Genomic DNA, 25,239 nt, shown 5'->3' with positions numbered 1-25,239 from the left:
GCTGTCTACATGCTATGAATACAACTTGAAGAGTCTCAAAAGTCCGCCTGGTGTTGGAGATTGTTTATGAAAGTAACATGATTGAAATTGACCTTCAGTGATGCCAAGTCACCTCAGTAATCAATTCTTTGTCTTGAAATATTGACTAGACTTGAAGGGGAGACAAATGAAGGAGTTAAAGTACATGTTAAACTTGATACCAAATAAATTGCACCATGTTTTAGAAAATGTTTACTCTTCTTTCTGTCATCACTGTATCCTCTACAAAACGAATCTTACACCCACAGAAAATATTCCTGCATATTCGCAGTAATAAGAGAAAATCCTAACCATAGAAATGACGTAGATGCAAAAAATGAATGTCTCTTGTAACGGAAGTTGGAGTTTAAAATCATTTTCTTGGAGTTTCCATTTTGCAAAAAGTCCTTCTGAATGTAATTTGTCTCTTGAATGAATTTCCAAAGTTTGCCAATATGTCACACGCCTACATCAAAGCCGCTGACGTTGTGATTCACCAGTGAATTGCAAATGAACTCAAAACCCATGATACTCATCCTCACAAATGGCACTTCGATGTCCCAGTGCAAGAGGGATGTATGATACTCATATTTGCAGAGGTACTTTGCAATAAACACTGGCCATAGGAGACTTATAAAACATCTTATTCCTGTGACTTTTTTTTCAAAACCTGGCAGTGGCTGAGTTAGAATGAGAGAATTCATGATAATTTACAGATGCATCACATGAGTTTATTTGTTCCCACTAAGAAAGACACGTAAATGTCCCTAAGTATACAACATGTAAGTTTTGATGCAGGGACACAACCGAACAACGGCAGTTATATTTTACATCAATAAAACTTGAGTTTACTAGTTTATACACACATCAAACAAGCCATGCATTGATACTACAAGGTGACCCTTTGACCATAGTGAAGTATGTACTTACAATACACCGGGCATAAGTCTAGGCAGCATATCACCAGAATAGCAAGCCAAGACAACGATTGTGAAAGCCCTGACACTTCTATGGTTCTCAAGTATGACAGGTAATCCAAGAATAATGGTGGTTGTTTGATCAAACTACAATACAGCTATTCAACAGAAAGTCATTAAATTATAACGTGATGATAAAAGCAAAACAATGCGAGATCTTTGTGTTGATCAACCTACTGTCAATTGTTTCGAGTCTCTGGGATCTACTCTGATCTGTTGATTAACTCAATATGAAGATAAATTACATGCAGGTGAAAGGGTTTGTTTAACATTAACAATCCTTTGACAAAACCACTCTATCAGTTTTAGAGATAGAAGAAGGGAAATTTTTGAGAGACATGAACATTCCATGGCTGCAATTAATAAATAAGTAAATAAATTAATAAATAAATAAATTAATTAATTAATTATGTGTCAATCAATTAATGTATTGAATTCTAGGAGCGCCCAGTGCTTGATCAATTACAAATATGTAATTGAAACCATGGAGTGCTAATAGTTCATTAACCCTTTTCCTGCCAAGTTCATGTTTCACCATCAGGTGTTGTTTGTTAAAACTAGTGAAGCACAATGTGTCCCATTTGGTGCATTTTTAACAAAAAATTGAACATTTGAAGGCCCCTGAAGTCACAGATACTGTACACATGATTTTTATGGATTAGAGCTGTTGGAACAGACCAAGCCAAATGGGTGGAAATACATGTAGTTTCAGCTCAATACCGCTTTTCACTGATTTGGCTGATGGGGAAGCGATACCATCTGGCAGGAAATAGGTTAATCAATTTATTTATTTATCTTTTTATTTATTTATTTACTAATTGATTCATTTGTTTATTTATTTACTAATTGATTAATTCATTTATTTAATAATTTATTTATCTATTTTTTATTCATTCATTACAGTGTAAAAGAAGAGAGCACACCAGGAGCCGCAATCACAACAGAGGGTGTCTTCTGCACTGATACCAGATGAGATCCAAGAACTTGTGTTAACTAACGTAAACTAGACAGTGGTTTCATGTGTTTCTGTAACAGCAAAGTGACTAAATCCCATTCTGAGACATCAATGAGTGAATTGTCGAACTTTTACAACACAAGTAATCGCAACGACGAACACTCAGCTATGAAACACCATGGAGGAGGGTTTCAAACAATGGATGTTTTATACCATTCATGTAACATACAGACAGCAGAACTTAGGCAATTTGCAATGGCCTGATTCCTACAGATAATTATTCTATTTCAAAATTAGAACCAGTACAAACTCTTATTGCAAAAGAAATTTTTTGTCTGGTTCACTTCTAAGTTAGCCTTGGTTTACAAACAATACAAATTCTGTACTTCTCATTGCCTCAGTTGTAATTTTACACCAACAGACTTGGCTTGAAAGGGGTGTAAAGGTTTGCACATGACAACCTCCTATTACTGTAAATTGAAACCTACACACACTGGGCAATTTAATTTTGCCCATTCCTGCTCACGTTAAAGTAATTTTTGTGATGTTACTGTAACCCAATATTGTTGTCAGTCTACCCAAGACATTTGAATCAGGGATGTGAGCGGACATGATGGCATGCAGTGGATAAAATGTGAAAGTACATCTAGGATCTAGCCTTGAACATGAATCACTTGATTTTTTTATTACAAGCTAACAGGCTTTGCTCATTGCGGATGCATCATAAATCAATTCATTCAGTGTTTGGTTTGGAATTGTAAATGATAATGACTACGTTTTTCAGACATCAATTTTGCTATAGCCTAGAAAAACAACAATAATTGCTTTTGATGTACACGAACACATGAATCTTTCAGTTGTTTCTACTTTGGTTACAACAAAAACAGTGAAGTTGAGTGCACCCACAAAAGTTATGGATATCGGATTTTCACAAGAAATATTTATTTTTTCCAGTGAAAACTTTGGCAAGGTTGGGTACTGGTATAGCATTGTGAAAGTTAGTTGCTTGCTTGTAGTTCTACACTGATGAATGCTGAGATGTTCTTTTAATAGGGATATGCCATTTATTTTCTGTATTGACATATTTCAGTATCTCGCATGGGTTCTGACGGCTAACTTTCAGAGAATGTTGATCATTTTACTTATCATTCACTGGTTCAAATTAGTACAGAAACACTGGCCAGTCCTACAAAAGTTTTGGCAAATTTGCAAAAAATGTGACAGATATCTAAATCACTACCTTACAAAGTGAAAAGATTTTCATTTCTGGTTGGTTTATTCATTCTCCTCTCTCGTAATGTAAAATTGTTGGGAGTGAGCTCTTCTATATCATCTGGTCTCAGTAGTTCTAGGGTCAGGGATCACCATGACCCCAAGCAGACTCAGTGGCCCGAGCATAAGCCGAGAGCAATGAGGCAAACTGGAAACTTTCAACTATAAACATTTTACCATGGCATTTGAGGAACAGGGGCACAGTTTAAAGTCTACTCTGTGTCACTCATGAGACAAGTCCTGGTCAAGCACCAGCGTTTTTTACTCTTGAAAAATTACTGAGAGCTGTACTTGAGAACTGAAAGCGGCTAAAACTTTATAACGCGGAAGAGTAGAACAACTTCAATGACAGTTTGAGACACACGTACTGTTGACCTAAACAAAAAGTGAAAATATTATCCATTAGTGGGATGCCTCTCCAAATGCTTTAAGCAGATTGATATCCTATGACCTCTAACCTATTCCTGTTTTTCACTTTCCTCGAGCAGAGTATATACACGGCATAACTTTGCCTTCTCAGGAAAGTGTATCAAGACCAATGAAACCTAGATGGCTGGCTACTGTATTTATAGAATTATGTTCAAAATGAGCTCAGGAATTTTAACAGGAACTTATGAGAATGATGGCTGATTGGATGCGGGGGTTAGAATACAAATGAGACAAAGAAAATATCAAAATCTCTAACTGTGATACCAAAGCAGAAAGATTTCCTCATCACGTTTTGCAGAGGGCCGATATCTTTGATAAATCATTTGGACAGTCTTTTGGCAACATGAGTGTGCTTGCTACAGGAGTAAATTTGCAATGTTTCACTTTAAAATTCATTCAACCAGCAACTTCTTGCATTCCACCATGTACGTGGATAAGATATCCCAAAGGCAAGAGACCTATTTTTGGCAATTTTTTTCGGAATCTCCTCGTTTCGTCTTGTCACAAGTATGGATACAGTAATATTCCGGACATTCCGGTACAAATGCTTCCAGCTTTTTCAATCTCTCAACAAGTGCACACTCCATGTTAAGATGACAGTGAAATCCACCCAGCTTGTTCTCAATAACCATACTGTATACTAAGTGTAAGTGAAGCCCTGACCTTCACCTACTTGGAATGTTCACCCATTTTTCAACACTGTGGGATGTCTACGTCTGCGGTACTTACTGACAATCACTGGCATATCCTGGCATAATTCTTACAAAGACGCACATACCCATTGAAATTCACATTTGTCTGTTTGCAGTCTTCTACCCTAGCTTTGACTCCTGGAGGAATATTCCCAAAGCGTCTTGCCATAGGCAACCTACTTCATGTAAATGCTTATGTTCTATTGACAAAACAACATTTACATTGTTGTCTTTCCATAAAGTTCACACAATAGCTTCAGCTAATGAAAAAATCAAGAGTTATCATAGAAAGGTGAGAGTTGGCAGGTATCCACAGTCAGCCAAATCTCCATGAAAAAAACACCTTTTGGTTTCAGAGGTCCATCACTCATACCTGTACGGTACACAAGTTTCAAAATCCACCTGCATGTCACAACATACCGCTACACCTGATCATGCCGGAAGGAAGGTATACAGTATAAAATATAATTCACAGCTTCCCTTGTACTCCAGTCTATTTAGAACGAAGAGATACCCTGACCCGTTTCAATACAACGTGACAGTTGAAACTGGCAGGCAGCCAAGGCACAATAAACTCGCACTCTCTGTCTGAAGACTACAATGGCCAACTAGAGAAAAATTTCCGACACACCAGTGCCAACAAGCTGTGTTTGCTTCAGTGTTCAAGGACAGTCCTAGGACTCTGCACTTGAACTCTTGTTACCATTTTGGTGTTTTGCAGTATTTCCAAAAAAATTAAATGATGGTGAGAGAAACTGATGACTGGTTACGGTGAGGCACCTGTTTGGAACAACCAACCATCCATGGAGGACTTTACATTTTTCAACTTTTCTGATACTGTTGGGGACAGGGTGCTACCAATCTTTTTTTTCCTTTCTATCCTATGCTATGTAGATTAATAGTAACAATGTTCACTGTGCTATGAAATGAAGGTACCAGTGTTTGCTTGCTGCAGACCACACACACGATCCCGTGCCATTTGCACCTTCTGAAATCAGAAGGTGGAACACTGTGGATCAGGTGTTCAGGGCACGTCGTCTGGGGGGTTTCTGGGAGCCAAAATGTTGGTAAAACACATGAAATCCAAACCAAGAAAGTTTTACAAGTGAATAAACTATGAAACACAGTTTGTAATTAGAAGGGGACGTCTTTTTGTTGTTGAACATCTCTGATGCAGCGGTGTGCATCGAAGTCCTATGACCATCACAATTTTTCTTTCACTGGGTCAGACATTAGCAGTGTTGAAACTTAATGCAGCTTCAACCATACATCCAAGACACAGAATACCTCTCGCAATGAGTAAAGAAAATGTTGATATTGAAAAGAGTGAATGCAACAGTGAAGTATATCAACTTTCTTTCCTCGTTTTCGCATGCTATAAATAAGGGCTTTATTATCTGCTAGCCAAGTGTCACAACTCTGATGGCAAATGGTCAAACAGGCAACATACCATGCATGCATACCTTGTGAAGAATTCTACACAGCCAAAAGGGATATTACTAATATGGCACTTGTTGCGGGCTTTCAAAAGAGACTATTCAGCCGTAATAGGTATTTTGAACTGTTCCACCACTTACGCTCTGTGGACACTTTACTCTCAAACAGACATTAACGGCTAAAAGACCTGTGAAATGTCTGCAAATTTCCGTCCTCTGCCAGATGTGCCTGATGCTACTGTCTGTAACTCTGATCTGCCACCCCTCGAGGCCAGAGAACCACCGTGTTGGTTTTTCGATTCTGACCATGAAATTACCGGCAAGTTTGCTTTCCTTGATAACCATAAATGTACGGCATTCAAGGTGGTGAAAAGGAAACACGCTAACCCTTACAGGTTTGTCTTTGAAGTCATAATTGTGTTTGTCCAGTGTTTTCCCTACAACAAACTCTCATAGAGATTGAAACAGGACACCACAGACCTGTAAAGATTTCCCCTGTAGAGGTGCATATGCATGACAGTGCAGCTAGAAGTTTCTTTCACGTCCATGAAACGCGATACCAGTGAATACCCAATGCTAAGAGACATAAACAAGCAAAGATACAAATGTACAACAAAAACACTTTAGGAACATTTCCTCAGGATAATGTTTACAGTTACAACAAAAGTAAAAGCGGAGGAATATACATATGTCCGTTTAAATATTTTCTGTAATGCCTTTCAATAATTTGGCAAAAGGTCTTTTCTTTGTCCAGCGTGACTCTACTTAGACTGTGTCTAACCTTTGGGCAGCATACTTCAGTGTTGAACCTGATCTCCCGTTCAACTGCTACCAGTACCAGACACTGAGCCAATTTGGCACACATGTCTGCTGCAGCATTGATCTCAAGGTGTCTCTTAATAGCATGATAGTAGTGTACATTGTATGTGTTGCCATGGCAAAATTCCTGGCTCCCTCACGACACTGTCATCTTTTTACACTTATCCAGCCTTGCATTCTTCTTCCAGATTTACTCTTCCTTGTTTGTGTTGTTGCCTATTGCCCAGGTCAGACATAGGTCAAGAACCAGGTCTCACCTGTTGCTACATGCAGACAATTCTTTCACACTTTTCTATGGAAGATGACCTCCGACTGGCTAGCAAATTTTACGATCTCAAAAATCCCAAAGTAAAGTAATAAACTAAGTACTAACAAGACAAGCATAGTTTTTCCAATACAGTTTTTTGCAAAAGTTGGAAAAGACAAGAATAAAAGTACAACGATCCCGGAAAACTGTTGACATAGGTTCTTTTGCAAGAATTTGACACTTGATGAAAGAATTAGTTTACTTCAAAGTTAAACTAATAGTCTATATTTACCATAGAGTACATCATTCTTGCTGATTGTATGTGATTTTACATCACCTAATTCATGTTCACACTCATTTAAAGTTGCTGAGACAGAATATCTAGAGATAATATCCCTGAAAACAGGTAAGAGTAACTGCTGCAATGCGTGCTGTGATTGTGTTCTAAAAATTTAGTACCATGACACAGTGTCAGACCCACACTATAAACATCTGGCTGTAACTTATCTGAATACCTTTCTGCAGGTATAGCGACAAGACATATTTACAACGCAGACAAAAGAAGGTATTCCTCTATGGAAAACACTCTCTTTCAAGTTTCAGCAAGTTAATGAGCTGAACAGTTGCGGGGTTGAAAAAAGTCATGACCTCATTGCAGGTTAGGGTACCCAGAGAGACTCTCTTGTCATGTTTTGTCTCTGTCAATTGATGCATTTTACTGTGTACCTGTCTTCAGACTTTGTCATCTTGAACAGGGAGGTATTTTGCCATAAAACATGATGTCCATCACAACATTGCCTTTCGCAACAACACTGACGTCACAAGATCATGGAATTTTTCATAGTAAATTTGTAAGTTTACCATGATAAAACAAAGCTATTGCCCTCGAGAATACTAACAGGACAAGGGAAATCAACGGCAACTAACCAGGTTAAATTCAGTATAAAAGTGAAAGGATGCCTAATTTTCACGAAATCATGGTTAATACTATTTCTTGAAATTCCATGTGATTTCAATCTGTCATCCAACAGCATGCAATGTCCATCAATGCTCTTCATATCAAAACATACTTTTGAAGTATTAATTTTGCACTTACCAAAGTAACCAGTGTTTTACTACTTCTGTTGAACTTGAACTAGGAATATTTTTTGAAATGGCATTGGCTAAAAGCAGACATTCAAAAATTTTCAACAGCTGCACTCTGGCAGTACTGTATCAATCTTAGGTTGAAAGTTGGACCTTCAAGAGAAAAATTTCGGGGGCTTCAACACCTTCAAAACATTCCGTTGTCACACTTCAATAAGCACTTTTACATTAAGTTGCTTTTTTTTCAAAGAATGTTGTTGAAAATCATGCAAAAAATACAGGCAATGGGGCGTTAACAGGAATTATATTCTGATTTGACAGAAGGGAAGTCTGTTTAGCTGTACATGGAGTTTTATAGAATCCAAGTTTGACGAAAAATAGGGAATACAGAGGAACACATTCTTCCATAATGCTGGGTATCACTGGCAATATGTCATTAATTTAACAACGATTGGGGTTGGGGCTACACCGCTGCCTGAACCTCTCCACACATTTTACAATGGTAGACCAATTTGATCTGTCAGTTCAGAGACAGATTTTTCTCAATTTCTAATTTTGGTTTTCATGGCTAATATTTTACTGGACAACTAAAGCCAGGGCTTGATGGCTGACGGAGAAAGAGACATATTACATGTATAGGTCAAATCTATGTTGACTATTACTCTAGTAGTAGTATGACTAAAGTTGTTTCCGTCAACTAAGCTTACTTTATTAACTATGTCACTGTTAGGGAACAGGAATGCAATTTTATTTCCACTGGATAGATGCAAACAAATTTTCGAAGGAATAAAAAAGATTGCCATTTTTTACTGTACTTGAAATATTATCATCTCATGTGACTTGTTATGGGCGTAGCTACAATATTACTACCACGGGAAAAACCACGAGAGGACCATTTTAACTGACTGACTTTGAAATGGACGCCAGAGTCTCTGTTGGCGACCATTCACATTAAAATTAGCAGTTTTTGCATACTGTAGCTTTATCATTAATCTCATGGCTAGACGGAGAATGGGAGAAGGCCAAAAATCTCTGAAGGCAAAAATACTCTGGTAGGGACTAGACTACCTCCTTTGTGGAGAATACTGAAAGACAAGGTGGTTGCCAGACACTTTGCACCAAAAACCAAGTCGTACCACATGACCAGGTTTAACATTTTGGATTTGAATTTTCTTAAAGGGATAATGGCTGTTAATTTTGATCACATTTTTGTTGATTTTTGTTTTAGAAAACAAAAACGCTTTCTCCTCATTCTTCCTGGAGAATGCTGAAGTACGAAGTGGTTGCCAGATGCTTCACACCAAAACCAAGTCCCACCATATCACCTTGTCCCATACCATATTGCACTAAAACCACCTCACACCAAAACAACCTTGTACCAAAAACCTCTTCCCCCAAGAGTCATTTCACCTCAAAAAGCATTTTACACCCAAAATAACTCCACTTTGCCCCAAAGTGTTGCCAACTATTAAAGCTGAAAACTACCCACAAATGCTCATGAAGATTTCATCACCTATCTATTCAAAAAACCAACTTCTCGAAAGTGAACAGTTTGTCAAGAAACTGTCATCACACAATTCTGCACAAGGCACCAGTCATTGTTTTTACCAGCACTACAAAGGTATGGGAGATTGCATTGCCATAGATGGACACTTCTGCAACACTATTACTCTCAGAGCTGTGACTGCACATGTGTACGTCATTTTGTGTTATTCTTCTTTTTTCAATTCTATACAATTTTTATGGTTTCTGGGCGAAGGTATGTTATATTAGTCAAAATGTTTTGACATGGAAATGCATCAAAATTACATGTACAGTCCAATATAGTGAAAATGTTGCACTGTGACCAACAACCGTTTGTTGACCGGTTGGTACTTAGGACAAAGTGGTTTTGGTATGAGGTGGCACTTGGGGGAAGTGGTATGAGGTGAAGTACCGTAATACTTGAGAAGAGGTGGTTTGGGGACGAAAGGCTTTCGGGACAACACTGTGTGGTGCGACCTGGTTTTGGTGCACAGTATCTGTACCCCCAAAGGGTTAGCCTCACAAACACAACACAATGACATTGTGTACAAAATGCCATGATATTGTTTACAAATGAATTCTAGTCCAGACTTCAACAAATAATATTAGACATTACAGAAGCGGTAGGCATCGTGTTTACATGTTGAACACCAGGCGCATTTATATGATTTGGGAAGTGGAACATGAAACTGTACAGAATTTTACAAAGCATAGCAAAGCTAATGGATGTACAGAAAAGTTATGCCAAATGGAGATTGACATTCAACTGAGTGAACAATTGTATTTTATATTACTTTAAAAGACTGTAAGACTCATTGGGTACTCGTCTTTTATTACACCATATTTTGTATACCGTGGTCTTGATCATTATATGAGCATCAAAGACTTAACATTCATATCTTTAGTCATCAAAGACCGCTTTTAAAATCCACTCCCACACATTTTCAGAATTCAATAACAGAAGCAAACCGCTCGGTAAAAGATTCTATCATATGACTTGAATACCTAGTGACAATTACCATGAAAGACTGTCCTGAAAGTTATGTTCATACGACCCTCTGAACTGTGCCAACATCAAAACAATGCCCCTACAAGGCTATCCAGCTAGTACAATACTACATGTGATGTACTATTAGTAAATGAGGCAATTGTCAACAGAATATAGGCTCTGTCATAGGGGCTATGGGGATACAAGATGTTTCCCATCACACAGGGCTGTCAATTATAGCCGGTCACCGGCGGCAAATCGCCGTCTGACACAGGTCTTGCCGCCGCCTGTTTTCCCTATTCAAGGCCTGCAATAATGATCTTTACACACGTTATGAATTCTTTCCTGTCCAAATTCTACCGTTGGCTGCGCTGTGCTACAGAGGCGCAGCCCCTAAGGCTCGTTGGTAGCCGATTTCTGATTGGTTGTAATCGGTACTGTCAAAAAGCTTTACGTGTTCTGATTGGTTTTCGGACGTACACGATCGATATGGCTACGAAAGTCGACAGCCTCGTTGGATTTATGGGTCCAAAAAAGACCCCCGAGAGGCTCACACTAGCTCTGGATATAAAAGTAATGTCAATATTTGTAAATCATTTTATTTTCCTGAGGAATTTCAGTGATCGGGGTTTCAATCCATCAATGGTATAGCATGCAATGTAGATTTCACGCCGCGTCTGAGCAAAGTGCCATAGCATTACGTGTATTTAGCGACTGGAATTTTTGATTTGTTTTCCCGTTTGCAGATCGTGAACGCTCTTTACAATGAGTAAGAATCGTTTACTCAACGCAAAACAAACTTTGTGGGGATTGACATAATTTTTAGTGAGTTTTGACTACCACTGAATTTGTTTGCACCAAGCCGCCGTTCTATGAAATGTATTCATACGGTAGTACTGTACATGCTGTGTACTGTGATTGTTTCGAAGGCCCGAGTATTGAAGTTTGATAAATATTTTCCGACATCCGAAATCTTTCCTCAAAAGCAAATATCGGTATTCCGATCCTTCAAAATCATTTACCAAGACCAACATTTTTTAATGTTTAGGGCAATCACAAAATTTAGCTAGGCTTGACTATATACTTTCGCGGTATCTTGCACGTACGTGCGGCGCGGCGGTAAACCATGTTTTGGATATGGATATAACATGCATGTAGTGAGCCTACCCACTTGGCAGGCGTGGGTTTCGACAAAACTCTGACTACTGTGAGGGATATCAGAATAGATACTATGATAGTCATCAGGAGAAAATATTTGATCGTTAACTTTCACGCGCAAGGATTTACTACGTAAATAAATCAACATACTCTCAATCTTGTCAACTGAGAGGCCGACGGACAACGAAGGCACGCAATTTCATTAGTGGATGTAAACTTGAGTATTGTATTTTGTAATTGTTTGTATGACGTAGCGTCTACTCAAATTGTCTCTGGTAATGGTCTCGTATTTACCCCATTACATTTGTAAATTTTCACACTGGAAATTCATAGCCGGTAACTCTGAGGAGAGGTCTTGAAACAGACAAAATAAAATTACAGCAGTATCAACCAGACGCAGATCGGAATTTTTTGTCGTGACGTTATGACATCAGTTTTACAGTGGGGACAAGATTTTTTTAGATTCTAATACGATTAGCTGTTTTTGAATGGGAATTACTTTCTGCAGATGTTGTTTCTTAAGAAATAGTTTCTGCAGGTGTAGTTTCTAAAGCTACATCTGAAGAAATAGTTTTTCAGATGTGGTTTCTGAAGCTACTGTTTCATCAGCCTGAGAATCACACAATATTGAGGTATTGTCAGCTGGTACTGCTATACCGATACAAGCCTTGGGCTTAGATGAGTACTCCAGTGATTCTGATTATGGTTCAGATTATGATCTTTATTAAGCAGGTTGTAATTCAACACAATTTGTAGGCAATAATAATAACCTGGTATATCAATAAACATATAAACTCCGTAATACTTCTGTTTGTCTTCCATAATTTATTTCACAAGATTCAATTTCATGTTACTTTTTATACTTCAGTTATAATAAACTTGACAGTAAATTGCCCTCAAAAGTGCCACCACAGGCCACCAATTGAAGATGAATAATTAGAAAAGCTTCAGCTTCAGGAGGGGGACACCCCCCTCCTGGCCTCCCCCCGCGTGCGCTTGCGCGCACGCCTTGCTCCGCTTCGCTCCGCACAAGGTTGTACCCTCCTGTTCTTTCACTTGTACCCTTCTATTCTGAAAAACATTGACAGCCCTGATCACATACTGTCCCAAGACATGTACTAGTAGTTACATATGAAGGACGTCTTCCCCGTCTATACTACCATATACCCTAGAAAATATCTTTTTCCAGGGTATATAGACTGCGACTGTATAGACTGTAACACCGCTTGACGTTGAGTCACGAGTGCTTCATGTCAACGACGGAGTACTCCTCCCACTGTAACAGGACCAGACTGAAAATGAAATTAAAACGGCATTCTCGAAATGTTAACCATGCCTAAGATGTTTACAATACATCAAAACATGTGAATTGCTGTCTCATTTGCAAGTGTGCATTCGTTTGTTTATTTGTTTCGCTCTACATATGTGAAAAGGTTCGCTCTTGTTACAGTGGGAGCCGAGACTCGTCCGTTCACATGAATACCGAAACAAATTGACACAGAATGGTGTTCGTTTTCACGGATAAGCCATCGTGATAGCATTGAGCTATGGACGGCAAGTTTAAAATATCTGTGACGTATCTCACTTAGATTGCCGCGGCATGCTCAAAGTTCGTGCCTACGCATTTCGTGCCTTTTCGTAGTTGTGTTTACGTAGATGACAGGGCCTACCTTCTCTTTAGCAATCACTGCGGGTAGAAGAGGTGGGTTTCTGACGACATCTCGGCAGACATAAAATACCAAAGTTCCCGCCGCTGCACACACGCCACCAAAACCAAAAATGGAAAACTTAGTTGCTTTACGTTTCGAAAATTTTGACGAAAACGTTCGAAGGGGTGCTTCAGACGACCGAATAATATTGAAAAGTCTTCTTCCAGCTGCCGCCATCTTGAATCTTACCGACCAGTATGCGCATGCTCATCAAACACCACGCCCTCTCTGGTTCCTGTCTCTTTACATATTCTTTATTTACCTAAAACCTGTTACTTACTTGCATAAAGCAAGTCCTGCCCTGTTTGAGTGGAACGTGCCCTATCTCTGTACGCCTATGTGAAATAATAAATTAGGACTAATACCTCAATATTGTGCAAATAATATCTATCTACAGAAGAAAGATCTCGGCACGATTTCCTAAAGGGCATAACCAAGAGACAAGTATGTACTGTGTGAACCGAATGCCCCTCGCGTCAGAGTGCCCACATCGCAGTACAATAAGCTATAAATAACAATAGAGAAAGGGATTCCCCCGTATCGACGGCTCTGGATTACAAGAATTCATTTTTTTCTCACCTGGCATCGCGCTTAATTTGTACGGCGGGGGAGTTTCCTGTTGTTCCCCAGGCCACCACGCGATTGCATTTAAGTCGAAGCAAAGGCGAGATACGAGCACAAGTTGATCCAGAGCGGAGGGGACGAACAAGGAGGGCTCCTGCCGCTGCGTCCTACACATACTAGAGCGAACATCTCACTTCATCTTTATCACCGTCTGACATAGGTTAGTGGCAGCCTAGCACTCTCTCTCTCTCTCTCTCTCTCTCTCTCTCTCTCTCTCTCTCTCATTTCTACATTCTTCTTAATCTTAACTCAGTGATCCCAGAGTTGCTCGAGGTGGTGCAAATTATTTTATCATCCACTTTTTTCTTTGTGAAGTGAACTATTTTGCTAATTATAGTTCGTTAATTTACTGCCATTTTTACTGTAAAGCAACGGATAAGTTTATTTTAGTGGTATATAAGTGTCTTCACGAATTTAATTCAAGAAATAATAGCTGTCGCAGTGCTTTATAAGACTTACAGCTCTAAAAAGTCTTGATATTGTACATTGATGGAGAGGTTCCAATGTATGAGACAAATCTAAAAGATATTACGGATGTAGCATTGGCAGACAGGGACGAATGGGAGACATTAACACAGTCGTTTTCCGTGTCAAGAAAAAAACGGTTTAAGTGCGATCAAAATATCAATATTCTCAATTCCGCACACTAGCGTGCCATGAATGAAACCCGCCTCTCAGGAATTTGTCGGAGCTTCGCAGAAAAAAAGGGCCGCTGAGATTATGTTCGGATCACCATTAGCGGAATGCTTTACGTTGGCTACGGCGGTGTAGAGGCGGCACGAGTAAAGTTGCATCGGCACGTAGCGTAGGCGTTTACTTTGATCAAACAAACTATTGTTTTCAGTTGGTGATAGGGATGGCCCCGACGTTCACGTTCCCATGCACTGATTTGACGTTAGTAGACCCGGAATTTAGGTTCATACGCACCCGCACCAGCGCCCTCGTGTGAGCTAATAGATAGCGCTCCTCGCTGTTTAACATGAGCGGCGAGATTGAAAAAATGTCTAACTACATAATTGGTCAATACGTATACATGGTTATTACTTCGCGTGTAATTGATTCATACCTATTTTTCTTTGGCACGTGTTTCTCTTCAGAATTCCGTTTATTCATCTACCAACTAGACGCTTTCGGACCGTAAAGTACCCATTGTGTTTTTCTATTGTTGTACATATATATCAGCAAGATGAGCGATTAGGTGATAAAATGCTAGTTTGATAAAGATAACACCGATCTAAACACACCAATCGACTGATCTGGGAGACGACCAATTTACACGCGAACATATAGAAGGCGTTGGTACGGAAATTTACGGAGTTATACAAGCGCTCGCCTCTTCCTCCATGCCATGATCGGTACGAATCAATTGCCCACAGTGTTTTCCAGGATTGCTACTCAAGTCCAGGGTAGTAAGATACTGTGGTGACATGCTGAGGCTAGACCGGTCACACTTCATTATTCAAAGTTAGGGCATCTCATTTTCACACTGGCTGCGCACTCCTCATTTGCGATCAGCTCTCCGACCTGTTCTGTCACGCGTTGGCTCATTGTTAAATATGAGCTATTCGAATCGGGCGCGTCAGTTGAACGGAGACCTTGTGTGAGCTATGATCTCCGAATAGCTGCGTTTTTTTATGGACCCGTGGGCTGCGCTGAGCAAGGGAATAGTCGACATACCCAGGCAAACTTATTTACATACATGTCTACGTTTGGAGCATGTATATAAACAGTGTGTGCGCAGTCCTAACAACATACTCAACGATTGTCGGACGACGATATTGCTGTGCGGTGCGCACGCTCGTGGGATTTTTAAAACCCCGGGAAATACACAAAATTTGGAAGCTCATGTGAATTTTATCCCTTTACACAGATTTCTAGCATTTACTAAATGACTGCTTGTATTATGGGTATTTTTAGTGCCAGCACTACCACGGCGATGATAGCTGTGATATACCTCCTGATTGGACTGGCCGGAGCAAGACCAGCACCGACTAATAGCACACGTCTGCAGACGGAGGTAGGACTACTGGCGAATGTTGCCAATGATGAACCCTATGCGTACAACTTGGATGCGAGTGGAGCAAGGGGAGCCGATCGGACAGTCAGGAGTACTATAGCCGCATGGGTTGAAGCATTGCAATACAGACAACTATACTGCAGGAGCGGTTATCATTTACAAATCTTTTCTGACGGGAATATTTCAGGAACACAAGAGGACAATAACCGATACGGTAATATTTTTGTTCATTTATTCTTTTCGCCACTTTTTAGGCTTTGTACTATATATTTTAGTTCGCACACTTCAAACACCTCGTGTTTCCATGACAATGCAGGTGCATATTATCTGAGACGGGAAGAGAATAACATGTTGCCGACTAAGTTCCCCGCGTGTAGAGATGTATTGGGCGCCGTGGTGACAGCACCGCGGCCCGCTGTCATTGTAACTGTGCCGCTCATGCTGTCAGTGTGTTTACCCCACTAGTTTCCCTACACACTCTACAGTGCTCTGCAGTGGATGACAGGCGGCGATGCCTGCCACGTTACAAAATCGGCCCTGCCGCAACGCCACGACATGGACGTCGCTGGTGGAAAAGTCCGGCTCTCTCTCGCTTTCATCTCGGCAACTTGCCACCCAAGTGCGACCAACTTAATTTTTTTTTCTTGGGCAACTCTTGCTGCCCCGTGTCTGTTGTCCGCCAATTACGACATTACAGACGGTGTTCGACACATGAATACCTTCGGGCAGTCTCTGGAACATGTTCCATCATGACTACATTAACAAGTCACTGCTGCAAAGTCACAGCTCTACTTATCTGGCAAAACTGTTTGGACAAGTCTTCGTCAAGCATAGACCAAATGTCACCTTTCAACTGACATTTGCGATTATTTTGACTTTACAGACTGATTTTGTCGGCGCGACACTATTTAGGCCCGTACAGAAAAATTGGCCAGGTTGCCTAAAGCGGGGTCACTATCCATTCATTCTGTTCACGAGACTTAGTACCTTTAGTATATAGGCTTATATCTCCGCCCTTATTTGCCCTTTACGATCTTTGACAGTAATAATTAAGTCCACTTAAGTACATTATTCCTTGTTTTTAAGCACTGGTCCCCGTTATCCAAGAGGCTACGGCATCCGAACATTCCGGTCCTGCCGTAAGACCACCGTACCAGATACGAAATGAGTCCCTATCGATTCAGAGCAGAGGGGAACGGGCAAGTTAGGCTACGGCACTGGTCATCTGCCTCGACCGGAGCATGCCGTGGCTTGCTTTGTTAAACCTTTGTATTTGGTTCCAAATTGTTTAACATCTACAATGTAATATGATAGACTATGTAAATTTCAGCCCTGCCTTTGTGCGGCCACACAAAGAAGACCCCTCTGTCAAAGAAACTCCTGACGTCACCACTACTCGACCATCAACACGGTTCAAGTTAGAATGTCCAATGACCGCCTCCCCTCCCCCAAAATAATAATAAAAAAAACTGGAGGAGGTGTCGCTCTTGAAACCTCACTGAACGTGATCTACGATAGACCTCCGAGTTGCAATAAGTTTGGCCATTGCGGGCGGTCAAAAGGCAAGGTCATTCGTGTGAGTCGCGTTCCTGGCATCTGGCCCCCGTAACTATAGCGAGAACAGTTTAATCGTCGAGAACGTCATAACTTAAATTCCACTGGCCTTACCTCTGTTCACGCCGCGAAATTAGACGGAGGTATAGTTGTCGAGCTTTAAACACATGGTAAAGGAGTCCTTTGAAGTGTGTGTTTAATACTTCCATGAAATATGTGCAGTTTTGAATTAATTATAGTCTAGGGATTGGTTTTTCGTCCTCAGTATCAAAGTCTATGCAAAGAATTGTGAAACTTAAGCTACCCAGTCCTTATTGACACAGTTGTTAATTGAAAAGTAAAGACGTGGTATATTAACAGGTACGAGAGCAAAAAAAATCCGTCATTCTTGTTTACAGGTTGGGCAAGTCAGTATTCTTCACGCGGGCGGTCGTCTGTCAGGTTCTTTTTTTCGCAGCTTTTGTACGGGCCATCAGGTAACTCAACATACATACCCGAGGGGGACACTGGTGTCTTCTTTAGCCGAAGCCCAGTCATGCGTGCGAAATATTCCTGTTTTAAGGCAGAATTACGAGAAGCCGTGAAAGGAAGACCGTACCCACTCGTGCAGGTTATTAAATTCAATACTTGCGGAATGCCCGCAGCGCGCCGAGTCCCTATATATCAAAAGAAAGTCTTTCGTCCTGGCCGACGACATGCTGTGGAACTGCTGTCGACTGCAACACACCGCAGGCATGAACACGCGAATGTCGTTTAATGAAAGGAGTGGGGGTCAAGAAGACAGCAGAGCTCCTCCACTTCGGTACGGTTGGCGAACTCCCATTACCGAGAACAGGTGATCCAAGTGTCGTATCCAAACTATCTTTGAAAGCGACGTTCTCCTCTCGTTACGCCCTTCTGAACACTAACTTCTGACGAAACCTCGCCCAAAGTAGCCAAGCTTCCAATCCCGAAATGAGAAAGCAAATGCCCTCTTCGCATTGAAAGGAGCGTTTCAAATGCGTTGCCCATTTTCTACCGAAATTTGTATTACTGCCCACTGGTACAGCTGTGTTGAAATGGCCAACTGAGATCAGACTGTTGGTCTGGAAGTTGCACGTAATAAGAATCTAACGCCTGTTGATACCTGAAGCAATGATTTGGACATTTCATGTGGCATATAGTTACAATCTGCTCGCTAATTTGGTTTGAACTGAAGAGGACATTAGCAAATTCCCCGTATCATCGTATCATTAGAGCGCATGATGACGTTTAAGCTCACTAACTATATTGATGGAGAGCTCATCAATTTTACTCGACCGTTTTCCCCCGCTTTGCTTTTTAATCGGTACCACATTTGCCAAACATCGACCCTGCAGGACAGCGTTCAACATCTTTCAAACGCTTTTCAAGTCCTCAAGGTGCATGCACTTTTCATGACCGAACTAAAACACGCTCTACTGCGATCGTTAAATGTGCCTAGCCTATGCTTTAAATCCCATTGAGAGACTATTATTAGCACGTTTTCTGATTGTTGAACAACACTGGGTTTGTAATCAGCCATCTTTAACAAAACTTTTGTTTTTCACAAACATGCAACATGTTTTATGTTATCATAATCTAAGATGTTATCATAATCTTTCTGCATCTGTCGGTGTGTATGCCTGTCTACCCCACACCCCCTTCTCTCCCCTCCCTCCCTCCCCCTCTCTCTCTCTCTCTCTCTCTCCTCTCTCTCTCTCTCTCTCTCCTCTCTCTCTCTCTCTCTCTTCTCTCTCTCTCTCTCTCTCTCTCTCTCTCTCTCTCTCTCTCTCTCTCTCTCTCTCTCATATATATTCTTTTGGTAACCAACTATAACCGCATCGTATTTTTCTATTTGACAGCAATCATACAATTCGTTTCAATACATCCACCGAACACGATGGCCATCAGAGGTGTAGCAAGTGGATACTACCTTGCCATGAACAAGAAAGGTCGGCTCTACGCATCGGTAAGCAAATTTGCGCCATTTTGACGTGCTTTTTATACTACGGAATGATTCCATGGCATTCTTCCTGCCCAAATGTATATAGTTCAGCCAGCTATCGGCCGTTCTTCTCTATATAAGGAAAGAACAGTATCGAAGTTCGCCTTCAGTTTGCGCTGAGTGGTAATGAGTTAAGATTCATTTGCACTCCACCGCTATATGGCGCTCTTTACTCTAGACTGTTGGAGTTGTTCGCTTATCTCTTCTGACCCGAGGGAAGGCCAGCCGAGCGGCGTGTGGGGAATCCGTCAATGAAAAGTGACATGTATAGGCAACGACGACAACTGTAAAAGGCAGTAAAATCTTGTGATGTGACCACCATACCAGAATAAAAGGAAGTCAGCCATTTCTCTTCAACAAACTTAGCTGGTCACCAAAAAAAACGGGCGAAAGGGTGACAGACTAAGAAATCATTACTGCCATTCGGCTCAAAATGAAATATCGTACGTTGTAAAACGAAGAACGCCATGCAAACTGTTGGTTACTTCCTATATGATATAGTTCGGTTTACAATAAAATTCTACCCTGACAACTTTTACACTTTGTGTATATGGTTTGTGATAAAAGCGGCTGGATCACAAACACTCACTACCGGATTCCCTCGGTTAGCTTTAGCGGTTTACACAAATTTAAGTTCCTGTTAGCAGCAGTAAATACTGAATATTTATTTGAAAAGACGTAATACACCGGATATTTGGACTAAAATCTGAATGTATATGTCATACACTACGGCTAGAAATTTTGGAAGATATTGCTTCGAGCAGGATCGTTTGATCGACGCTAATCACTCACATCCTGTTAATTGTTACCTTCACTGGTATTGGAGCTGTAAAGAATATTATTGCCCTAACATTGAGTGTATACCGAAAATTTTCCTTCTTAGTTATTCATTTGATCTATTCACAAGACGCGAAACTTTCCTAAGTTTGTTTTAGGCCAGTCAGTCGACAAGGACTGATATTACAGCCTGTGTTTGGAAAACAAGCAACCTCTGGGGCATGTGAAATGAAGTGGCATATTATACGTATATAATTTATATAGCGGCAAGGCCGACGTCGTCTGTTAAGCATGGCGAAGTCGGCAGATTACGAACACGTTGCTGGTACTAATCCATGGAATGCCACTTTATGCACGGGGGACGAAACTCCGACCATTGAAAAATGTCGATACAGCGTATCTGTGATCGAAAAACCAATCACACGGGTAAATCATGTCGTGTAAAGTTGTCAGGAGGCGAAAATGAGCAAATGCGGGTGTCTTTGATAGTGACGACGAGTTACAGGCGAAGTTCACATGCTATCGCTTATTTATACTCATGAAGGATCATCAATAATGATCCGGGTCAAGTATCAGCACTGCCCGGAGATTGGGGAAAAAAACTACCTGCATATAAAATAAAGCCAGAACTCGGCTCGATCCATCAACATGAGGGAGGGATTACGGAGCTTGTGGAGACTCACGCAAATTACTGTTAGTCTTGCCAGAAGTCGTGACTTGCCATTAAGCCTAAATTCACGATTCCGTGAGAACGCTTGAATTTCTGGCGTGGGAAAATTCAACAAAGCGAGACATTACATATTAGATAAATAAAATATACGGAGTACAATGTGATGCCCACATTGATCCGTGTCTTATTAAAGTTTAGAATTCAAAATCAGTCAGTTTCCAAATACTTTAATCACGCATGGTTTTCTTTCAGTCGGTATGTATTACTTCCTTTGCGACAAAAAACTCAACCATATCCCGGATGCGGACATGCGCACACCCGATTATCGTATTCACGTCCTCAGGCGAACTAGAGTGATGACGTCATCTCGTGTGCGAACAAGAGCTCTTTAGAAAATAAATTAAAGTAACAACATGCATGTTTGTACTCTTCGTTATGGGTATCACAGTGATCCGTATTTGTGAATAAATATCGTCACATCACAGTTTCTTTCGTTTCCGTTCCTTCACAGGCGGAGCTGAAGCCGGATTGCTATTTCTTGGAGGGGATGCTCCCAAATATGCACAATACATACGAGTCTGTCAGAGAAGACAACAAAAGAAAGAAGAAGAAAAGGGGAGAAAATCGAAAGAGGAGAAAGTCCAGGAAGAAAAACAAGAAAAGATCAAAGAAACGAAAGAAGCATTGGTATGTAGCGTTCGATTCAAAAGGAAAACCTCAAAAGGGCTCAACCGTGAGGACCGAACAAAAAATGACGCATTTTTTGGCGCGACCGGTTGATATTAAGAAAGTGCAAGGACTCTACGACACACTTGTGTCTGGAAGCAGTTAGTACTCAATCAGGACCAATGGGAGGACATGGATATTATTATTACTTCGCGGAACTAGTTACGTATGGAGCGCAATTGTGAGAGCCAGGGATCAACTCGGCTGGATTTGTATGTTTGCCGTGACAACGACACTGACACTCCAGGATCGAGGAGAACGTCCGCCGGTACAGACCCGGGGCCTTGCGCACAAAGAGCGAGAAAAGCCTGTAGGTTTATGGTACAGCTATCCTTTGGATCGCTGATTGATCATCTAGTTTTGAACGGCGACCAAACACTGACCGCCTGATGCCCTACTGTCGTAGACGATTTGTGGCTGTGGGTGATGCACACGCTGTCCAACTCGAAGGAAGAAGCGAAAGCATGCAAGACCGAAGCGATTTATTTGTACATATTTGTATGATCAGTTTTCATTGAAAGTTACTTTTGGACGTAGACCAAATTGTTTTATTATTATCCATTTAACATGTTAAACCTCCCAAAACGACCCCAGCCTGTAAAACTTTGCTAGAATAATTACAGCCAATCGCGTTCTGAGATTGTAACCACGGAGACGATAGTGATGTTCTAGAGTGGAATATCATGAGCGCCGCAATGGACGATTCCCATTACCCGTTCACTACCATGGTTTGGCCCAAATCAATTGTTATCAATGGTAATTGTGGACCTGTTTACAGGGAATAGGGGTGAACAGGTTAAGTCTCGGGGAGAGAGGGAAACTTAACAGAAGAGTTTAACACCGATCAGTTTAGACTGTGTCACTGAGAACTTGAACATTCCCTTTTGCTTATAAGAAAATCGCTTACAGACTCATACAATAACATGACCATAACCAGGACGCCGTCGTTTACACTATTTTGGACGTTTCTGGCAATTTCTTATGCTCCATTTTTTATATATTATGAGTGATAGGTTGAAAGTGTCGACGCACGCTCCGTTTATATTCATAACATCTGGACACTTCGACATAATTTCTTGGGTGCACCGTAAATTACGGTCATCAAACTATTCCTGTTACAGGGCGAGAATTTGAGCCGATGACACAACCCTGTCTATTTCATTCCACAAATTAAGCAAACTGCCGCAGTCGTGAATCACAATTCAAATAATGTTAAAGACGGTTTCTCTGCAATGTAGCAATGTAGACATCAAAACAGGCAAGCTGAGTGCAATTAATTTCTCATATTTGTTTGGATTTTTTGTTGCTTTTTTGAAAAACCTTCAAAACCTCACACCTCTAAACCTTCAAGGGTCCGCTTCGACTGGGCTTTTTTCTAACTTCTCTGATTCTCTCCGTTCCGTATCGTCGCTACAGTTTCAGCCCAGCTCGAAGTATTGCGCCCCATCTTACGCCAGGGTTTCCGTTTAAGTCTACAAAGCTATTTTTCCAAACTTTTACTGTTATTGTATGAGTTCTGGATCAGCGATCTGCGACCAAAAAAAACCTTCAATGGGGCATCTGTGTACAAACTTAGATTTCTTTGTACAGAGGCTGCTTGATTCTCACATATCCTGTCCGCTATCGATCATTCGCTACCTCCAACTACAGTCTTAACAAAGCTCAGCGTATCGACCTTTTCCTAGTCCAAGACTTTTACTTAAAGTTACACACTCAGACGTCCAAACATCTGCCAACCCTTTCGATCGTTTAGCGCAAATGTTTTTCAGTGATCGGGAGATGTGAATCGAGGAGCCGGTGCGTGCTCCTAAACTACTCTTAAACCTTATGTATTAACTGTACTATAATGTTCATGTATAGAGGTAGATAAGCACTTTTATCATCAACTTGCTCATTTTTGTAATTTAAGGATTTTTAAAAGGAAAAGGATTTGTACAACACAATCTTGAAGCAATTTGAAAAGAAAATGTGTTACACAAATGTTACTGCGTTCTATTTCAGACAGAAAAGGGAAGGAAAAAAACTTAAAGCCATGTATTTATTTTTCTATTGAAAGAAGAAAAAGATATTATTTATTTATTTATTTACCAAGAACAAATGATCTTTTTAAGAGAAATCGACTTGTCTGATTGAGATTACTTATGATATGTAAATCATGTGTGTCGTCAGTTTACTCTGATTATATCTGTTGCGCACTAAGTGTGGTTCACCAAGAAGAAGTTGTACAGAGAAAGTGTTTTTACCAATCATTTCTTAGCATAGGGGTTACATCAATCACTCTGAAATTCACTAACCCCTTTCGGATCCAAGTTACTTTCACGCAACGCAAATGCGCGGAATCCGGTCTTTTTGTGTTTGCGAAACCACAATTTCTGGTCCCACAACCACGCAGAAAACCTGGGATGTTGCTGACTGGCGGGTGGGGTGGGGTGGGGTGGGGTGGGTGTATACCGATCAGGGACGGAAGTTATTGCGCGCCTTCAGCCGACCTGTCAGGCACCAAAATTTACAATTATTGTTCATGTCAGTCATACAGATTTCGAACACCTGTTGATCTGATCCATAGTAAAAGCTTGGCCTGCTTTCGCTGACAGCAGTGCTCCAGATTTCTGCGTGGTGAAACCAACTTGTTCCGTGCGGGGACATTTTGGTTTGTGTAGAGGATCATTCAGTGATAATCGCCCATTTACAGCATTTTATGTATCCTTTTGTTGTTACTTGTAAAATGTACGAATTTCTATAAGTAATTCTTCTACCCAACACCTATATATAAAGCTATTCCCGTGTTACTACATGACCGTAGAGTAGCAAGTGTAATCGTGTATGTATGTATAAACTGGTGAATCCAAGATATTCTGAAATGCGCATGGCGGGTAAAGAGTGTATTCAAAGTAAAATAGTTAATTAAAACCATGTTCAAATCATACAAGGCAATCTTGAATTACGAAGACGAAGAAATGTGTTCAGCTTACAGACGTAGTAGACTTATGTAAACCATTGACAACCCACACTGCCCTTGACCCTCTTACCAAGGTAACCGCAATACCTTCTTTTTACAACTTTGACAATAAAAACAAAAAAGCAATAAGGATAACGAAACAAGACTGTTGGCTCTTCTATTGTTGTATGTTAACGTCACTATATAGAGTATGTTAACTTTGCTGTACAGCAAAATTTAGAAATGATGTATTTGTGATCACCTGTCGGTCTATTTTTTCCCATGGGGAGCCTTCAAACAACGGTGCTTGAGCAAAATTGAAGGCCAGAGAGATGGGGGGAACTCTTTGATTTGGATAAAACTTGGCGCGCATCTTTTGCTTCGCGTTTCTAACTCAAGCTTTCCCATCCTCCAATTTTCCACACGATGTTGGCATTCATCTGATTCGATTACAAGACAATACTATTCTACTAATAAGCCCGGAACCAAACTAAATTCGTGGTGTCTTCAAGTGAAAGACATTCCCACCCAAAGCATTGTGAGTTTCCTCAATATTATGAAGTCACCATCGCCACCTGTTGCCATGACGTTTTGTTTGATGCAGAGGAAATATACATT

At 40.6% G+C, this 25,239-nt stretch overlaps 2 protein-coding genes across 8 annotated transcripts in view; one reads left to right on the top strand and one right to left on the bottom strand.

Moving 5' to 3' along the window:
* The window catches only part of LOC139131294 (calcium uptake protein 3, mitochondrial-like), a 98,438-nt gene extending 84,921 nt beyond the window's left edge, over nucleotides 1-13,517 (bottom strand). For all 6 annotated transcript variants that reach the window (XM_070697287.1, XM_070697288.1, XM_070697289.1 and 3 more), the window contains exon 1: nucleotides 13,272-13,517. In XM_070697287.1, the coding sequence (XP_070553388.1) occupies nucleotides 13,272-13,487 (216 nt within the window). In that variant the 5' untranslated portion in view covers nucleotides 13,488-13,517. The remainder of the gene's footprint in view (nucleotides 1-13,271) is intronic.
* Nucleotides 13,518-13,979: 462 nt separating this feature from the next.
* On the top strand, nucleotides 13,980-24,785 carry LOC139131295 (fibroblast growth factor 9-like). Of its 2 annotated transcripts, XM_070697295.1 has the most exons (4): nucleotides 13,980-14,094; nucleotides 15,852-16,165; nucleotides 19,368-19,474; nucleotides 21,469-24,785. In XM_070697295.1, exons 2-4 carry the CDS (start codon nucleotides 15,871-15,873, stop codon nucleotides 21,787-21,789), a joined length of 723 nt encoding a protein of 240 aa, XP_070553396.1. In that variant the 5' UTR covers nucleotides 13,980-14,094; nucleotides 15,852-15,870; the 3' UTR covers nucleotides 21,790-24,785. The 2 variants fall into 2 exon arrangements, with proteins under 2 accessions (XP_070553396.1, XP_070553395.1); XM_070697294.1 differs by lacking the exon at nucleotides 13,980-14,094 and having other exon boundaries at nucleotides 15,516-16,165.
* Nucleotides 24,786-25,239: the final 454 nt, after the last annotated feature.

Source organism: Ptychodera flava, chromosome 4 (assembly GCF_041260155.1).
Source record: "Ptychodera flava strain L36383 chromosome 4, AS_Pfla_20210202, whole genome shotgun sequence".
Taxonomy (NCBI): Eukaryota; Metazoa; Hemichordata; class Enteropneusta; family Ptychoderidae; genus Ptychodera; species Ptychodera flava.
This window is presented reverse-complemented; position numbering and strand designations above follow the sequence as displayed.

Excerpts from the sequence above, each read along its gene's own strand:
- LOC139131295 (XM_070697294.1), top strand. The coding sequence starts at position 15,823 with ATGACTGCTTGTATTATGGGTATTTTTAGTGCCAGCACTACCACGGCG. Across the intron at positions 16,166-19,367 it reads AGAGGACAATAACCGATACG|CAATCATACAATTCGTTTCA; the intron begins GTAATATTTTTG and ends TCTATTTGACAG. Across the intron at positions 19,475-21,468 it reads AAGGTCGGCTCTACGCATCG|GCGGAGCTGAAGCCGGATTG; the intron begins GTAAGCAAATTT and ends GTTCCTTCACAG.